We start from the raw sequence: 17,424 nt of genomic DNA on the forward strand, positions 1-17,424 counted from the left end.
CAGGCCCTTTGGATATCAAACGTGGGGGGTTCTTCTGATGGAGAAGCCGGCGACGCTGGATGGTCAAAAGGGAGGGCGGGTGTCCACCACACTCCCTCTCAAGAGGGCCTGAGAAGATGAGACACGATGGCTCTGGATTTTAGGGAGCAGCACTTTTCTTTCCAGGTTCCTCCCGCTGCCCTCTCCTCCTCCGTGGCTCCCTCGGTCCCGTAAGATCGTGCCCCACCTCCCAACTATCCTCTAGGGGAGGTGACAAAGGCTGCAGTGAATGAGCTGGAGGAAGAGAAACACCTTTATTAGAACAGTGTGGACACAAGAAGGAGGAAGGGCGTGAGAGCACAAGAGGTGAGATCCAGGGAGCCAGAGCCTTCCCCGGTGCCCCTGCAGGGGGCTGAGCAGAGACCGGTTGGCACGCCCTGGCCATGCACCAGTAAGGCCCTGCTCTCGCTTGGGAGGCAGGAGGCCTGGGGCTCCACGGAGACAGGCGATAAGCCACCAGGTTTCACCGATCCATGCTGTCATCCGTCGGGCTGGAGAAACAGGTCTGTAGCAGCTTTTCACAGAACTCCAGCTCCTCCTGGATGGGGGTGGGGGTGGGGGGACAAGAGGCAGAGTCCTGAGTGCAGAGGACCACCCCTGCTTCGGGGTCTCTGCCCTCCGCACTGCCTGCCCCAGAAGTCTCCCAGGGTCCTCAGATCTCAGCGGAGATCCATGCCAGCGGGATCCATCATTCTCCCCTGTGCCCGGACTACTGACCTAGAACCAGGGGCCGCGCAGCCTCCATCAAACCCCACTGGTGAGTCCTCCCCTCAGCTCCTTGCGCCCTAACTCCCAGGTACCACCGACCCCTACTAATCACCACTTAAAACTAAAACCCCTTCCACAGGTACAAACACCACTGAAAGACTGGACTGTATGAACCTGAAAGGGTTCTGCTTGGCAAAAAGATGCCAGAAACAAAAAGGAAAGAAAAACAACAATTTGGGGTGAAAAATATTTGCAACTCGTCTGAAAAGGCTAACATATTTAATGCTTCAAGAGCTTTAAAATAAATCGATTATAAAAACCACCACCCCTTAGGGGCGCCTGGGTGGCTCAGTCGGTTAAGCGTCCGACTTCGGCTCAGGTCACGATCTCACAGTATGTGGGTTCGAGCCCCACGTCGGGCTCTGTGCTGAATGCTCAGAGCCCAGAGCCTGTTTCAGATTCTGTGTCTCCCTCTCTCTCTGACCCTCCTCCGTTCATGCTCTGTCTCTCTCTGTCTCAAAAATAAATAAACGTTTGGGGCGCCTGGGTGGCGCAGTCGGTTAAGCGTCCGACTTCAGCCAGGTCACGATCTCGCGGTCCGGGAGTTCGAGCCCCACGTCAGGCTCTGGGCTGATGGCTCAGAGCCTGGAGCCTGTTTCCGATTCTGTGTCTCCCTCTCTCTCTGCCCCTCCCCCGTTCATGCTCTGTCTCTCTCTGTCCCAAAAATAAATAAACGTTGAAAAAAAAAAATTTGAAAAAAAGAAAAAAAAATAAATAAACGTTAAAAAAATAAAAAAAAATAAAAAAAAAAACAACCACCCTGTAGATGAATGGGCACAGGATACGAATGAGCAGTTCACGAGAAAGGAAAGCTGTCCGACGTTACTCACTGCAGAAATGCAAATGTAAACCCGTCTGGAATACTACTTTTCGCCAATCGGCTTGGAAAAAGACCAAATGGCTTAAGGGACCCTTGGGCGCCCTCATCAACTGGTTCCCCCCTTATAGAGAGCAACTTGGCAATAGCTAACAAAACGGCCCCTAACTCTGTACCTTCACTTTAACCTACCTTAACCTGGCTGCTTTTCCCTCTCTGGAAATTGTCCTATAGCCACATTCATGCATATTAAGTAACAGGTAAAAAGGTTATTCCTTTAGCAGAGCGGTAGCAACAGCCAGCAAGTCCGTTAACAGAGGTCATGATGCGGAAGAAGCGACCTACCTTGCAGCTCTCAAAGGAAACAGGAAAAAGCCAGGGCCGCCAACACACAACACACTTCTCCTGCACCCCTCCCTGAGACGTTATGAAAGGGAATGAGGCAGGGAACAGAAGAGTGGTCAGGACAGGTCGGTTGTGCACCAAAGGGGCACAGGAAGAGAAGAATTTACACGCACATTTGCTTGTGTGCATAGACCATCTGAGGAAGGGCACACACAGAACTGGGGGAGGCACTGGGTGGTTAAAGACAAGGGCAGCGGGGAGACTTTTCACTGCTTACCCTCCTATGCAGCTTCACTTTTGAACCACATGACTACAGGACCTTTTTGCAAGAAAGCATTCATGAAATTTAACTCTTAAATTTACCTACAAAAGAGGACTAAGTCATGACGGAATCACCTTACGGGATATCATGCCAACTGCTGAATCATTCAATTATGCTGAATCATAATCATTCATAATCATTCAATTATGCTGAAATTAAAGCAGACCTCTAAGTATCTGGAAAGATTTCCAAGACGGACACACAGACACAGAAGAAGGCCCATGTGAAAATGGAGGCAGAAACCGGACCGGCACATCCACCAGCCAAAGATTGCCAGCAACTACTAGCAGCTGGAAGCGGAAGGATTATTCCCCTAGAACCTTCAGAGGGAGCACGGCCCTGCCGACTCTAGTCTTGCCTTCAGACTTCTAGTCCCCAGAACTGCGAGAGCGTACCTCCCTGCGTTAAGCCACCCAGTCTGTGGTACTGTTAGAGCAGCCGTAGGAAACTGATATGGCACCAGATCTAACGCATCACTGCCCCGTCTTCTCTGCCCCCTCACGTTTTTTCCGTCAATGTACTTGTAACCTCCTGATGTCATACTATCCGTGTTAAATTACACATGTACAAACACTGCATGTATTGTGCATGCACATATACACGCACACACAAGGTATGCATGTACTTGTAAATATGTATTTCTGCGTGTCTGCATGTTTATCACCCCTGAGCCCCCGTGAGAGCGAAGGCTGTACCCTTTTGTTCCTCCCCAAACCCCCAGCGCCCAGATCAGGGCCTGGCACATGGCTGAGCTGCCCCCGACAAAGGGAGGCAAGGAAGAATGAAGGTTTCCACAGGTGTATCCATATGTCTAAGCTTCTCACGTAGCACACTTCAAGTAAGTGGTTTATTACATGACACTTATATCTCAATAGAACTGTTAAGCGGGGCGCCTGGGTGGCTCTGACGGTTGAGCGTCCGACTTCAGCTCAGCTCATGACCTCACGGCTCGTGAGTTCGAGACCCTCATCGGACTCTGTGCTGACAGGTCAGAGCCTGGAGCCTGCTTCTGAGTCTGTGTCTCCCTCTCTCCCTCTGCCCCTCCCCTGCTTGTGCTCTGTCTCCTCTCAAAAATAAATAAATGTTAAAAGAAAAATTAAAACCAAATAGAGCTAACAGACTTTTTTTTTGGAACAGAAAAAAAAAAAAGGCAAAAGGAGTGGTGGTCAGTTCATAGGAGACCTGTCTCACCAGGAGGGTCCTCACCAGTAGGCCGTGGTATCACCTGCCACGCAGGCAGCTCAGGGATCGAATGCAACAACTAAAGCACTCCCCAGCTGGAAGTGAGCCCAGGCCGGGTTGGGGCTCCGTGGCCCCCACGATCCGTGGGCACATGTTTCCACGTGTCCCTGTGATGAGGTCGGGGCAAGCCCCTCGGAGTGGACACTGTGCCTCTCCTGGTCATCCCTGCTCCTCACTCCCAGCACCTCAGTGAACTCTCGACAGTGTCACAGAGGAACGGACTCAGTCGAACAGTTGTCCCTGGAGTGTGACACATTTAATTATCAGCTAAATCACTTAAATAATTAAACAACTGTACGAATATTTAATTAGTTGCTCTTTATCACTTATTTGTTCCTGATTAATTATCTGAGTTATCACTTGTTACTTATTACCTAATTAAATACACGAGTTACTTATCTCGTTTCTTATTCAATTATCTCATTGGTTGCTACTTATCAGACTTGTTATTTAGCAATCTAATAAAGATTAATTGTTAAAACTCTGACAGGATGTAAATAACTACACGATTTGGCTATAAATAAATGACTGCTAACTAACCCCTTACGGCACCCCGGGCTCCCATTCGCCCGTGCAGCAGCGCTAGCTCAGAGCACGAGGCACGCGGCAAGAGACACAGGAAGGACGCAGCAGGTGCCGCAGCCACGCCCACAGGCCGTACCTGGTACTCCTCGTGCTGCTGTAGCAGCTGGACGCGGTGACGGAGCAGCTCTTCCAGGCCCAGCTCGGGCTCCCGGCACTCCCGCACGCCCTGGGGGAAGTCTGTCACCAGGCTGCGGGGACAGGAGAGCGATCCTTGGGACCCCGCTCTACACAGGCCCGCCCCCGAGCTGCTCCCACAGGAGCCCGGGCAAGACAGTTCCCCACGCTGGGCCTCAGTTTCCCCATCCGGATGCAGACCTCACGCCGTCCCCACGCCACCCCAGGGACTACGATGAGACTGGTACAAAACAAGGCACCTGGCACAGAGCCTGGCCTGGAGCCCGCTCGGCACGCGGGAGCCGCCGCCTGCGTGACGGGCTGCTCCCCGTGTCCTCTCGTGCAGACACTAATCTGCCGGTACCGTGTGTGTGGTGTGGGGGGAGCGGGGTAAGCCTCTGCCCCTCCTCCCAGGCTGCCGTGTCAGCCCCTACAAGTGAGGAAACTACTGCTCAGGGAGGGCCAGCACAATGATGCCTGCCCCCTCTGTGGGAAAGGCCCAAGCTCCCGAATCCCATCAGGGAGGAGGCCGGTGGGCGGGAGCCCAGCGGTGCCAGCCCGGGAGGTGGGGGGTGGGGGGGGCGCCTGGCGCAGGCCTCGCCCTCTCGGAGGCCCCAGCATACCTGCACAGGGCTCCAAGCACATGCTCATGGAAGGGGCTGTGTTCTGTCCGGATCAGGGCCACCAGCTGCTGGACCATCCCCATGGAGCACAGGGTCCCTGGGGGAAGGGTCTTAGGGGTCAGAGGGGCAGTCCACACCCCTCCCCCCCACACACCGCCCACCCTCCCTTTGGGACCGTCCCTGGGCCCCCTGCCCTGGCTGCCCCACCTTTGTGTTCGGGGTGGCCCACCAGCAGGTTCTGCAGCAGGAACGCCGACTTGACCTTGAGCTTCTGCACTTGCTGCTGCATGGCCCGCATCAACACGGAGAAGCCGTCCAGGCGCAGGAACTGCAGCAGCCCGGCCTCCTGCTCCCGGACCAGGCCTGGGGGGAGACAAGCGGGGGGAGGAACCTCGAGGTCACGGTCACCACCGTCACCACCATCAACATCAACTTCTAGGGTCCCGCGCTTCATAAGCATTATTTTTTTTTTTTTAGGTATTTCTTTTTACTGAGAGATGATTAACGCAAGCTACTAGAAGACAACACTGACCCACCTCTTCCCCATCCTGCTCTGGCTCTCGGGACCTCTGGGGAACTGAGTCTCTCTGTCCACCCTTTGTGGCCAAGCCACCCAAGGTCTGCCTGTCCCTCTGTCTCCCCAGTTTTGCAGGCGACTCTCCAGATGCCACCTCCTCCAGGACTCTTTCCCGCACCCTTGCCACAATCCCTTTCTCCCTAGCCTCCCTGTTCTTCTCCCGGGGCCACTGTGACATACTAAATACATACTTGGTCTCTGCCCCCTTTCCTGACACCAACGTCTCAAAACCCTTGGAAGTTTCTGGGTGATAGGAGCATCTTTTGTTCTAATGAGGTGACTCTGGGTGGACTACTGGATGGGGTTTACTTACCAGAAAGACCAACCCATGATTAGAAACTTGGAACTTCCAGCCCCACCTCCCATCCTCCAGAAAGGAGAGAGGGACTGGAAGTGAAATCAATGATCCATCACGCCTACGTGAGAAAGCCTCCATAAAAATCCCTCGGGGCGCCTGGGTGGCTCAGTCGGTTAAGTGTCTGACTCCTGATTACGGCTCAGGTCATGATCTCACAATTGATGAGTTTTAGCCCCAAGTCGGGCTCTGTGCTGACAGTGTGGAGGCTGCTTGGGATTCTCTCTCTCTCTCTCTCTCTCTCTCTCTCTCTCTCTGCCCCTCCCCCTGCTTGTGCTTTTTAAGTTTGTGCGGGGGTTTCTACAACTTAAAAAAATCCCTAAACTGTGGGGTTCGGAGAGCCTCTGGGTTAGTGAATCCAGGAGGAAGGCACACCCCAACTCCTTAGGGGCAGAAGCTCCTGTCCTCAGGACCCTTCTAGACCTCGTCCCATGTCCCTCTTCATCTGGATGTTCATCTGTATCCTTTATCACATCCTTTATAATAAGTCATTAAACATAGGTATTTCCTTGAGCTCTGTGAGCTATTCTGGCAAGTTATCGAGGCCGAGGAGGGGCGTCATGGGAGCCGCCAATACGCAGCCAGTAACGAAGAAGTAAGGGACGCCCAAACTCTCCACTGGTGTCCGAAGCAGGGCAGTCTCGTAGAGCTGAGCCCTTACCCTGTGGGAGGTGTGCCGTCTGTGGGTAGCTAGTGTCCGAATGGAACTGTCCAACACCCCGCTGGTGTCCAGCAAGTTGGAAACCTGGTTGTTGTAGAAACCCCCGCACACAAGTTTGGTATCACGAGTGTTGTGAGGGGAGGGAACAGGTTCTCCTCCAACTTCCAAGAGTTAAATGCAGAGCGGCCACGGGACCCCGCGCGCCCGCGCCCAGGCGTGCGCACCCGAGAGCGATGAAGACACGCGTCTGCTCAAAACCTTGCCCACATGGTCCACGGTGGGACCGTTCACACAGCCAAAGGTAGAAACCACCTGCCACGCGAGTGATGAAGGAATAAACAGAACGCAGTCCATTCACGAATGACGTACTATTCAGCCACACAAGCGAACGAGGCGGTGGTACATGCTATAAACGCAGACGCGCCTGGAGAAGGACGCTCAGTGAAAGAAGCCAGACGCAAAAGGCCACGCGGTGTATGACTTCTGCCACATGTCCGGGGCAGGCAAGCAGTAAGCAGGCTGCTGGGTGGCTGCCAGGGGCCGGAGGAAAGGGGGCGCAGAGGGGCCGCTAACAGGCGTGGGGCTTCTCTTGGGAGCGATGGAAATGTTCTGAATTTCGACAGCGGTGACGGTTGCACAGCCTTGAGAATACACTAAACTGTGCACTTCAAAGGGATGATGGGGTGTCTGGGTGGCTCAGTCGGTTAAGCATCTGACTTCGGCTCAGGTCATGATCTCACAGTTCACAGGTTCGAGCCCCAAGTCAGGCTCTGCACTTGACAGCTCAGAGCCTGCTTCTCATCCTCTGCCTCCCTCTCTCTTTCTGTCTCTCAAAAATAAATAAACATTAAAACTGTTTTAAAAATAAACAAAAGGATGAATTCTATAGCCTGTGAATTTCATCCCAACAAAGCTTATTCAAAAAAAAAAAAAAAAAAAGACAGAAAGAAACCATCAAATGGGGGCCCCCAGCATGGCACACACATAGACGGGGGCCCAGTGCATGGTGGAGAGCACTGCCTGGGCTCCCACCGCGCACCTGCACGTCCTTGCAGGGCGCCCGGGTTGTCACTTAGGCTACCTGACCTGGTCTGTCCTTGACGCAGATTCAGTCTCCCTACCTCCGACGGTGTGTGTGCGGGCTAAGCAAGCTAATGCTCGCCCAGGCTTGGCGTGGGGCCTGGCACACAGAGAGTGCCCCACAGGTGTCGGCATCAGCCCCATCCAGGCACCTGTTCCCCAGGAGGCAGCGTGAGTGAGAGACACTGGTATCTCTAATGGGTGGAGGCCACCCTCTCAGGCAAGGACGGCCCCCTCCTCACGACAAGGAAGGGCAACAGAGACTGACGACTCTGACGTGTTGAGCGGCATTCCCGTGGCACTAGGGTCTGGCTCTCTGAGTGACAGGGGGTTGGCAAGCTCACCACCCAGTCCTGGCACCCAGCACAGAGTCTCAACGGGTAATGGGCATAACTGAACGTTCAGGTCCCCCTCCACCTGCCCCCAGGCAGATCCCAGCAGGATCTGTGCGCCTCCCCGCAGCCCCCCCGACACTCACAGGAGATGGCGAACAGGGCCTTCACGCGCACCAAGTCGGAGGAGTCCCGGTCGAGAAGCCGCAGCAACTTGCGCAGGGCGCCCAGGCCCAGCACCTGCTCCTGGATGGCCGCCACGTTCTGGCTGCAGGTGCCGATGAGCTGTGCCGCCCGCCACCGCAGCCCCGCGGGCCCTGCCTCCAGGTACCGGCCCACCAGCAGGTGCATGCCTGACAGCTGGCAGAAGTCTGTGCCAGAGAGAGGGGAGACGAGAGTTCAGGTGCTAGGGGCTGAGCTGTGCCCTCCCCCCCAACATTCGTATGCTGAAGCCCCGAGTGTCCAAGGATGTAACGTATGGGGAAACAGGGCCTTTTAAGAAATCACCCAGGTAGAGAGAGGTCATCAGGGTGGGTGCTAATCTGGTACGACCAGTGTCCTTATAAGAGGTCAGGACACAGACATGCACGCAGGGAAGACCACGTGTGGACACGGGGAGAAGGCGGCCACCTGCAAACCAAGGAGACCCGAGCCCAGGAGAAACGGACCCTGCCCACACCTGGATCTCAGACTTCCAGTCTCCAGAGGTGCGAGGCGACACAAGTCTCTTCAAGCCTCCCATTCTGTGGTGCTTTGTTACTGCCACCCTCACAAGTTAATACTCCAGGTGAGGCTGGAGGGTGAGGCTGCCTCCCAGGGGAGCCTGCCTCAAGTGCGGGCTTCCTCCCGGCACCCAACCAGGCATCCCTCCGAGGTCTCAAAAATGTCAGCGTTTCTCTTCCCGTAAGCGGCCTGAGGTGATCTCTGAAAATGGTTCGCTATTCACTTGACCCGGAAAACTCGACAAAATCGTGCAAATCAAGAGGTTCAAATCTTCGTGTTCACTCTAAGAACACACGGGAAACTGCCCAGGCCATCAAGAATGCATATCCGAAAGGCCACCAAGTATCTGAAAGATGTCACTTTGCAGAAGCAATGTGTGCCATTCCGACGCTACAATGGTGGAGTTGGTAGGTGTGCCCAGGCCAAACAGTGGGGCTGGACACAGGGTCGGTGGCCCAAAAAGAGTGCCAAATTTTTATTGCACGTGCTTAAAAATGCAGACAGCAATGCTGAACGTAAGGGTTTAGATGTAGATTCTCTGGTCACTGAGCACATCCAGGTGAACAAAGCCCCCAAAATGCGGCGTAGAACTTACAGGGCTCATGGTCGGATTAGCCCATGCATGAGCTCTCCCTGCCACATTGAGATGATCCTTACTGAAAAAGAGCAGATTGTTCCTAAACCAGAAGAAGAGGTTGCACAGAAGAAAAAGATATCCCAGAAGAAAGTGAAGAAACAAAAACTTATGGCCCGGGAGTAAATTCTGCATGAAATACATGCAAATAAAAGTAAAAACAGAAAAAAAAAAAAAAAAATGTCAGCGTTTGGGGGCTTAGGGTCCCAGGCTGCAGCCCACTGAATTCCGGTACTGACCCCCAATCTCCCTGTGGGAGTACCTCATACTAGACCAGGGCTCGGCAAACTACGGCCCAGCACCCGTTCTTATAAATAAAGTGGTATCGGCGAGCTTGGTGGTTCCTCGAGAAGCCAAACGCAGCGTTGTCATATGACCACTGCTACATAAAGACCCAAAACCACGGAAAGCACAGACTTAAACAGACACTTGCACCAATGTTCACGAGGGCAGTATTCTCAATAAGCAATGGGGGAAATGACCCCAATGTCTATTAACTGATGAATGGATAAGCAAACCCGTGACCTATCCACACAATAGGTTGCTCCAGAGAGGAATAAAGTTCCAGTTACAGGTTCCCACATGGAAAACCCTTGAAAACGTCCACTCGGAGGCCACATATTCTATGATTCCATTGACATGAAACGGCCAGAAAAGACAAATCCACACCCTCAATGACTATATTACGCCCCTGCGACTGAAAGTAGAATGTCCTCCTCCTACCAGCTCCTTGGCATTTAGAACAAAACCCCAGCACCGACTCTGGCCTACAAGGCCCTCCACACCCAGCGTCCCCTCCCACCTCCCACCCTTCGCTCACTCCATTCTGGCCTGTTGGCCCTACTGCTGTTCCTGCACGTCCCAGGTATGTTCCCACCTCAGGGCCTTTGCACTGGCCATACCCCATTAGCTTTTTCCAGAGCTAATCTCATAACTCACTCCACCGCTTCAGGTCTCTGACCAAAAGGCACCCCTCGGGGAGACCCTCTCTGACCGTCCTGCCCCGAGCCACCTCCTCACTCATGTTCCGGGGAGTGACAGTGCACACGCAAGAGGCTAGGGAGAAACGACCAGTTTGGGAGGATATCGGGGAGGCAGACGTGCCGCCGGGCTGGTGGGGTGAGAGAAGGTCCCCTCCTGATGACAAGGGGACCAGGCAGGAAGAGACAGGGCAGTCGCATCTGGGACCAGACTAGAGAGGGAGAGGCTGCAGGCCGGGAGGGTAGGGGAGAGGCCGACAGTGTGATCCCCGAAAGGAAGGACAGGGGCTAAGACACAGAGGGACCCGGGGCTGCAGAGGAGGGAAGAGACAGAGGGGAGACCAGGGAGAAGGGGCAGGACCCTGGAGGCGGGGGCGGGCAGCCCGGGGCGTACCTGTAGCATTGTCCATGTTCTCACACAGGTCGGCCAGCAGCTCCAGGGCCCCCTCACGCTCCTGCTGGTCAGCGGCCAGTTCGGCCTCCCCAGCCAAGGAGGGTGTAGGCTGGGACAGCACTCGGAGGCAGTTCTTCATCTGCTCCACCTCCTCCCGCGGGCCCCGGAAGGCGGCGGACATGGCCTCCCGCAGCCACTGACGCCTCTGGGGCGCGAGACCGGGCAGGGGGGTGGGGAAAGAAGCAACCCTCTGTCAGTAATTCGTTCACGCCTAACAGTTGTTGCTAATAACGGCCAACATTCGGGAGCTGACTGCCCCTTCAATCAACAGGTTTCCGTTGAGCGTCTTTTCTATTCACAGCTTTCTGGACACGAGATTTACGGAGAGAGTGGCAACGGGGTGGGAAAGAAGGGACTCCTAGGTCTCTGTCCCGAGCAACTAGAAGGAGATGGGGAAAACGGGAGGGGAAGCGGGTATGGAACATGAGGAGTGGAGATCAGAGCTCATTCTTCAACACGTTCAGCCTGAGAGATCTATTACACACCCAGGGCGAAATGCTGGAGCTCAGAGAGGAGGTCCAGCCTGGACCTAGCTTTCCCAACCTGGCTCCACCGACGCTCTGAACTGGATGGTTCTGTTGGGGGTGGGTACACTGGACGATGTTGAGCGGCAAGCAGCGGCCCTGGTCTCTACCTACTAGATGCCAGCAGCCCACCCCCTGCCCCGAGATGAACAACTAAACGTGTCTCCGCTGGTTGTCAAATGTCCGCAGAGAGAGAATATCAGAACCACCGGTCTAGAGATGTAAATCTGAGAGTGGTCAGGGGGAGGTCTCAACACAACATGAGTTCACAAAGGAAGTGAGCACAGGTAGGTAAGACGAGAGCCCTGGGGTACGCATTCATTCAGAGGCTGGAGAATGAGGAAGAACCAGCAGAGGAGAGGGAAGGAGAGCCGGTGAGTTAGGATAAAACCAGGACACTGTTGTTCTAGAAAACAAATGAAGAAAGAGATTAAGGAGATGGGTAGGAATCAAATGCTGCCTATCAGGTCAAGTGAGATGACAGCTGAGAGCTGGCCACTGATTTCTTGTTTTTTGTTTTTTTTTTTCCCACCAGGTCTGTTAGTGCTCATATGCGGGCTCTGTAGTCACAAGTCCTGGATGAATTTGGGCAAGATGTTAATCCTTCTGTGCCTATTCCTACCTCATTGTCCTAAACGTTCAATGACATCACTGGATTAGCACAATATCTTGTATACTATAATCACCATCGGCCGCTAAACATCACATATAACCAGTATTGCTAACTAATCTCCAAGACAACCCTCCCAGGTGAGTATCGCTATCCCCACTTCACAGATGAGAAAACCGAGGCCCAGAAAGGCTGTGACTTGCCCAAGGTCACAGTGTGGGCCACCCACAAAGCCTAACGCCAAACCTAAGTGCCTGTCCCCAGAGCCTGCACTCTTGATGAGGACAGCCTGCTGTCTTCAGGAACACTGCCCGGCGCCGTGTGGACCCCTACTTAAACGGGAACCTCAGAAATACCCTATGAAGTGCTGTTATTCTTAGCGTCATCGTCAACTTGCAAATAAAGAACCTGCTGCTCAGAGAGGTGAAGCGCCATACCCAAGGTCACACAGCTGGATACTGTCGAAACCAGGTCTGCCCGGCTCCCTTTCCCTTCTCACCACAAAGCCACTGTGCAACTCTGCACCTCGACGGGATGCTGGGATCCAGGGATCTGCCCTCGCAGGCACTTCTGAGATCTGACCTCCAGTCTACCATAACCCCACCTGGCACAAACACAGCCCGCTATGCCCTCACACCTGGACTCCCGCCCCTGCCCAGGACGCACTTCCCGAGAGATTTCTGTCCCACCTACCCCCTCTCCCCACCTCCGGGATCCCCACCCTTTACCTCTTCACTCATGGGCTCCGGAGGGGGCTCTGGTTCCTGAGAGCCCGCCGTGATAGCCATCTGCAGCAGGCCTTGGAGGTTTCGCGGGGGCGGAGGATGGCTCGAGTTCCCGGCCGAGGAGCCGCCGCCCCCTGAGGAGCAACCCTGGGAGGCCGGGGGCAGCGCCAGGGGGAGGCGGCTGCCCCCAGAGCCTTGGTCCGCCATGGGCTGTTTGCGAAGGGAAGAATGTGTCTGGGAGAGCGGGTGGCCACCGCTGAGGTAGCTCTGGCGTCCCGTCGGGTCGACTCCTGGGGGTCTGCTGAGAAGGCGGCGTTTTAGGGGAGCTGGGCGCCCGCCCATGACCCCAAACCACTCTGCCCGCACCCACCATAGCCACAGCCCTCTCTCCTTCCTGCAGACCCACAGGACCCTTCCCCAAAGTCACACGCCCCTCCTTCCTCCCTCGCAACAGGCCCCACCCACTCCAACTAGCAACCTAGCAACCCCCTCCCCCATCGCCCCTAAGTGCGTTCCCGTCTCTTAGCAACCCCACTGCCCTGCCTCCTTGGCAACAAGCCCCCCCTTTGGACGCCTTAGCAACAAATCCCCTCTCCTTCCTCTCCAAAGAGAGGAGCCAGAGCGAGACGGACCTCCCTAACCCAAGACTCACCTCCCCGGGCTGTGAGTCGCCGCCGCTACTAAAGACAGAGTCGCCCGCACCTGACTCTGCTGGGCGCCGCCATCTTGACCGGAAATGCGCCAAACTCGCCCGGAAGTTCCCGGCGCACCCTCCCAACCTTGATCCAGGAGGCTTTCCCGGCTCTTAAGCCCTTCCCACCTGGCCGGATAAGGCGGCCGGCCCCGCCCCCCGCTTCATTCTCAGCCTAAGCTCCGCCCCGACCCAGATCTCGTCCCTTAGGAGCCGCGTCCCCTAGTCCTCCTTGCAAGCTCCACCCCTGCCGTGGCCTCGCCCCGCCCACGGTGTAGCTCCGCCCACACCAATGTTCTCGCCCCGCCCTGCCACCTCACGCTCCGCCCCTGTTCTGGGCCTTTCGGCCTCTCCCAGCTTGACTCCACCCCTCCCCTGAGCCCCGCCGCGTGCCGGTGAGCGGGCCGCTCCCCGTTAGGCCCCACCCCCTACTTGCAGGTTGTGCAGGTCCCTCACCCTAGGGCCTTTTCCCCTGCACCTGGACACCTGCTGCGTCTTTTACTGGAGCCCTAGGTTCTCACCCCTAATATTTGATGTAAGCAGCCTTTGGCCCATTCCACCCCGCTCCTGGCCTCAGTTTCCCCAGTCGCCAAAGGGGGCTCCCTCGTTCCCGCTGCAGCGCCTGGGGACACCTATTATCACCCAGCCTCTCCCTCTTGGAATCTTCCCTGGGTCCTGCCAGGTGCACAGGACGGGGGGATTCCTGAAGGCCGCAGCCAAAGCAAAATGCTCGGACTAGGTGGTTCGGGAGGCTTGCCGGTTCTGTGCGCCATGCGTGGGGCCCGGGTCTGGGAATAGCCTGGTCTGTAGAGCTATTTGCCTCGAGCTGGGCTTAACCCCTGGTTCTAGTCTTCCATTAGGGGCCCCGCCCTGCCCCGCTAGGAGAAGGTTGTACTCAGCTCAGGTGGCGGCCACAGTCGCACACGGATTGCACATCCTGCTGCGCCAGGAGCGTGCGAGGTTGTATCGGGGACAGAATTGGAGAGACAACGTAAAAGCCCTGGGCACCCGCGGGCGGTGTTTGTAGCACTGAGCAAAATAGCTATCAGGGGTCTGGGCTCCTACCGCTACCCTCACGCCCTGTACCCTATCGCATGTCTTTCTATTGCTGCTTTAACAAATTATGAAAGAAGCGCCTGGGTGCCTCAGTCGGTTAAGCGTGGGCTCTTCAATTCGTGTGATGGAGCCCTTCGGGGATCCCTGCGTCAAGCCCTGCATAGGGCTCTGCGCTGACAGTGATGGAACCTGCTTGGGATTCTCTCTCTCCCTTTCTTTCTGCCCCTCCCCCACTCACGCTCTTTCTCTCTCTCAAAAAAAATAAACAAATAAACATTTAAAAAACAAATTACGAAACATTTGGTGGCTTAAAACAACACAGATTTATTATCTTAAAGTTCTGGTGGTCTGAAGTCCAAAATGGTTCTTACTCAGTTAGAATCAAGGTAGCAGCAGGACTGTGTTCCTTCTCGAGGGTCTAGGAGAAAATCTGCTGCCTGCCTTTTCTGTCTTCCAGAGCCCACCCGCATTCCTTGGATTGTGGCTACATCACATTGGCTTCTGCTGTCTTGGTCCCATCTCCTCTGACTCTGACCGTCCCCTGCCACCCTTTCACAAGGATCCTTGCGATCACCTACAGGGCCCACCCAGATAACCAGGATCATCTGCCCATCTCCAGATCTTCAACTCAGTCACATCTGCAAAGTCTCTTTTGCTACATAAGGTGACATAGGCCCAGGTTCTGGGAAATTAGGATGTTGGGCATCTCTGGGGGCTGTTATTCAGCCTACCATCCTTACATACGCCCATGTACAAGTCGATTTATATTATTTACAATACGTTATTATGCATGGTACCATACAACCTATGTAACTACAACGTGTAATTATACATAACACTGTGTATGTTAATATACGTATAATATAATGCTGGCCTACAGGAAAACTCCCCAGGTACCCTACAAAAGCCATAGTCCTTATGATGACCTTATGAGTAGGGTGATCATACAATTTTCAATGCATAGCGAGACTTCAGAGTGCAAACAGACCTCATTAATAATTACAGAATACCAAATAATGATGGTGATGACGATAATTACAGAATACCAGGCATATGGTCACCCTGCTTCTAATGGGGTCCTATATGATCTGCCTCCTCACCTCATTTTCTGTCTCTCCCCCTCTCTTGCTCCTCCAGCCACACTGACCCTTCGAGGTTCCCACCATGCACCGTAGGGCCTTTGCACTCGCTGTCCCCTGCGTGGAAGGTACTTTGTCCACACAGCTCTGACCTTCATTTTCCTTCAGTGTTCCCTCACTGGAGAAGTCTTTCTTGGCACCGCTTAAAAAAATCCTACTCCACCCAACAAACACTTCCTGCACCCCTCATCTGCTCCTCGGCACTTGTCTCCAGAGACTTGACTGTCAAAACATACACTTCGCTTATCTTGTTTATCACCTGCTGTGTCCACTGCCGTGGAAGCTCCACGGGGCAAAGATCTTTGTTGGTGTGGTTCCCTGGTGTCCCCTCACCATGTGGACAGGGCCAGCGTTCAGATTTGGTGTTAAATAAAGGTTTACAGAATGAAGGCAGTTGTCTAGGAGACTAGAAGCTCTTGGGTCCACTTTATAGGGGACTTGGGGACTAAACGGGCGTCTAACACCTTTGGGTACCTGATACAGGAGTCCTGGATTATGTGGACATCTACCTGAGCACAGATCCGTGGATGTGCTATAGTGGGCATGTAGAATTGTATGGAGGCCCACATGAAGATTGAGGGGACCCTGTGGTGGGCACAAAGAATATTCAGGGGTCTCAAAACATACACAGGGACCTGAGGGGGTTCTGGAAGTTTCTTTGTGGAGTACTGAGGCTCCTAAAAGGGGGAATGGAACCAAGAAAATCTGAGAAGGTGCACCTGGGCTGTGGGTGGTTATGGGGCCCTGATACTAGAGGGAGAAGGAGGCCTGGGTGGGCAGGCTTGGGGGCCTGGTTCGGCAACCCCCAAATTCTTTCCCTCTCTCTGCTTGTCTCCCTCTTTCTGTGCCCCCGTCTTCCCCAGCACGTAGCCCTCCCCCTGTAGGGACCCCACGGTTCTTTTCCGGTCTCCAGCTCTCTCCTTCTTTGTCCCTCTCCATAGCCCTGTCTTTCTTCGTCTCGGTCTCTGTCCCTCCACCTGTCTGTCCTTTTACCTGCCGCCTCATCCCCGTCCACCTGTCTCTCCCACTTCCCTCCTGCGCTCTGACCCTTCATCTTTCTGGCTGCCCTTCTTCTCCCTGCTCCTCGCCTCTACATCCTCCCCTCCCTCTGTCTCTGTCTCTCTGTTCCTCCCTATCTCTCCCCCTCACCTCCCTGTCTCTCCCCCTCACCTGTGCCTCTCCCTGGTTCTGTGTCGCTGTCTCTCCCCCTCATCCCCTCTCCCCTTCTCCATCACATCTGCGTTTCTGCACATCTGTCTCCGTCTCCCCGGCCGACTCTCTCCCTCTTTTCCCCCCGTCTCTGCCTCTCCGCGTCGGACTCCCCCGGCTCTGCCCCTGTCCCTGCCTCGCGCCAGCCGGTCTGCTGGTCCGCATCTCTCTCGCCGTCTGCCTCTGTGCCCGACTTCATCTCCTTTCGTGTAGCCCCGTCTCGGCCCCGGTCTCGGCTCCGCACGTCTCTCCCTCGCCTGGCCTCCACCCTCTCCCCTCCTGCATCCCTGCATCCCTCCTCTCTGTCCCTCCGGCTCCCAGGCCCGCCCCCTGCCCCCGCTCCCCCTCCCCCCTCCGAAAGGGTTAACTTTGGGGAAGGGCCCGGAGTCCCCGGATGGTGATGTCAGCGTGCCGGAGAGAAAGGACGAGGTGGCGGGGGGAGGCGGAGAGGAGGAGGAGGCGGAGGAGAGAGGGCGCGTGGGGGGGCGGGGGGGACCTCGGCCTGCAGCATCCGCCGGCCCGCACCTCAGACCCCCCCGGCGGGGGGAGGCGCAGGAAGGGGGGGGCCGGCCAGGGACGGGCTGGGGAGGGGGGGCCGCTCAGCCCCCCCCGGGCCATGCTGACTCCCGGGGCCTGACCCCCCCGGGCCAGCCCCCCCTCCCCCAGCTCCGCGGCCCGCCGATTGGGGGGGCCCAGCCCAGCCCCCTGGGGACCCCCGGAGAGGTGGGGAGCAGCCGGGGGGGCCGGGACGGAGCTGTCGCCGGCCCCCACCGGAGGGACGGGGCGACCTGCCGCCGGGGGGGCGGCCGGGGGGCCGGT

At 55.7% G+C, this 17,424-nt stretch overlaps 2 protein-coding genes across 4 annotated transcripts; one reads left to right on the forward strand and one right to left on the reverse strand.

Annotated features, from left to right (window-relative positions):
* Positions 1–269: 269 nt before the first annotated feature.
* Positions 270–13,377, reverse strand: HSPBP1 (HSPA (Hsp70) binding protein 1). Of its 3 annotated transcripts, none has more exons than XM_030298322.2 (8): positions 13,163–13,373; positions 12,514–12,808; positions 10,592–10,796; positions 8,007–8,231; positions 5,063–5,218; positions 4,856–4,952; positions 4,195–4,306; positions 271–577 (listed from the first exon to the last, which is right to left on the reverse strand). In XM_030298322.2, exons 2-8 carry the CDS (start codon positions 12,715–12,717, stop codon positions 503–505), a joined length of 1,074 nt encoding a protein of 357 aa, XP_030154182.1. In that variant the 5' UTR covers positions 12,718–12,808; positions 13,163–13,373; the 3' UTR covers positions 271–502. The 3 variants fall into 3 exon arrangements, with proteins under 3 accessions (XP_030154181.1, XP_030154182.1, XP_030154184.1); XM_030298324.1 differs by having other exon boundaries at positions 503–577; positions 12,514–12,811; positions 13,163–13,377; XM_030298321.1 differs by lacking the exon at positions 13,163–13,373 and having other exon boundaries at positions 270–577; positions 12,514–12,852.
* LOC115502716 (60S ribosomal protein L17-like) lies at positions 8,886–9,398 on the forward strand. The gene has a single exon (XM_032591391.1). The coding sequence runs from the start codon at positions 8,903–8,905 to the stop codon at positions 9,341–9,343; it is 441 nt and encodes a 146-aa protein (XP_032447282.1). The 5' UTR covers positions 8,886–8,902; the 3' UTR covers positions 9,344–9,398.
* Positions 13,378–17,424: the final 4,047 nt, after the last annotated feature.

Source organism: Lynx canadensis, chromosome E2 (genome assembly GCF_007474595.2).
Source record: "Lynx canadensis isolate LIC74 chromosome E2, mLynCan4.pri.v2, whole genome shotgun sequence".
NCBI lineage: Eukaryota > Metazoa > Chordata > Mammalia > Carnivora > Felidae > Lynx > Lynx canadensis.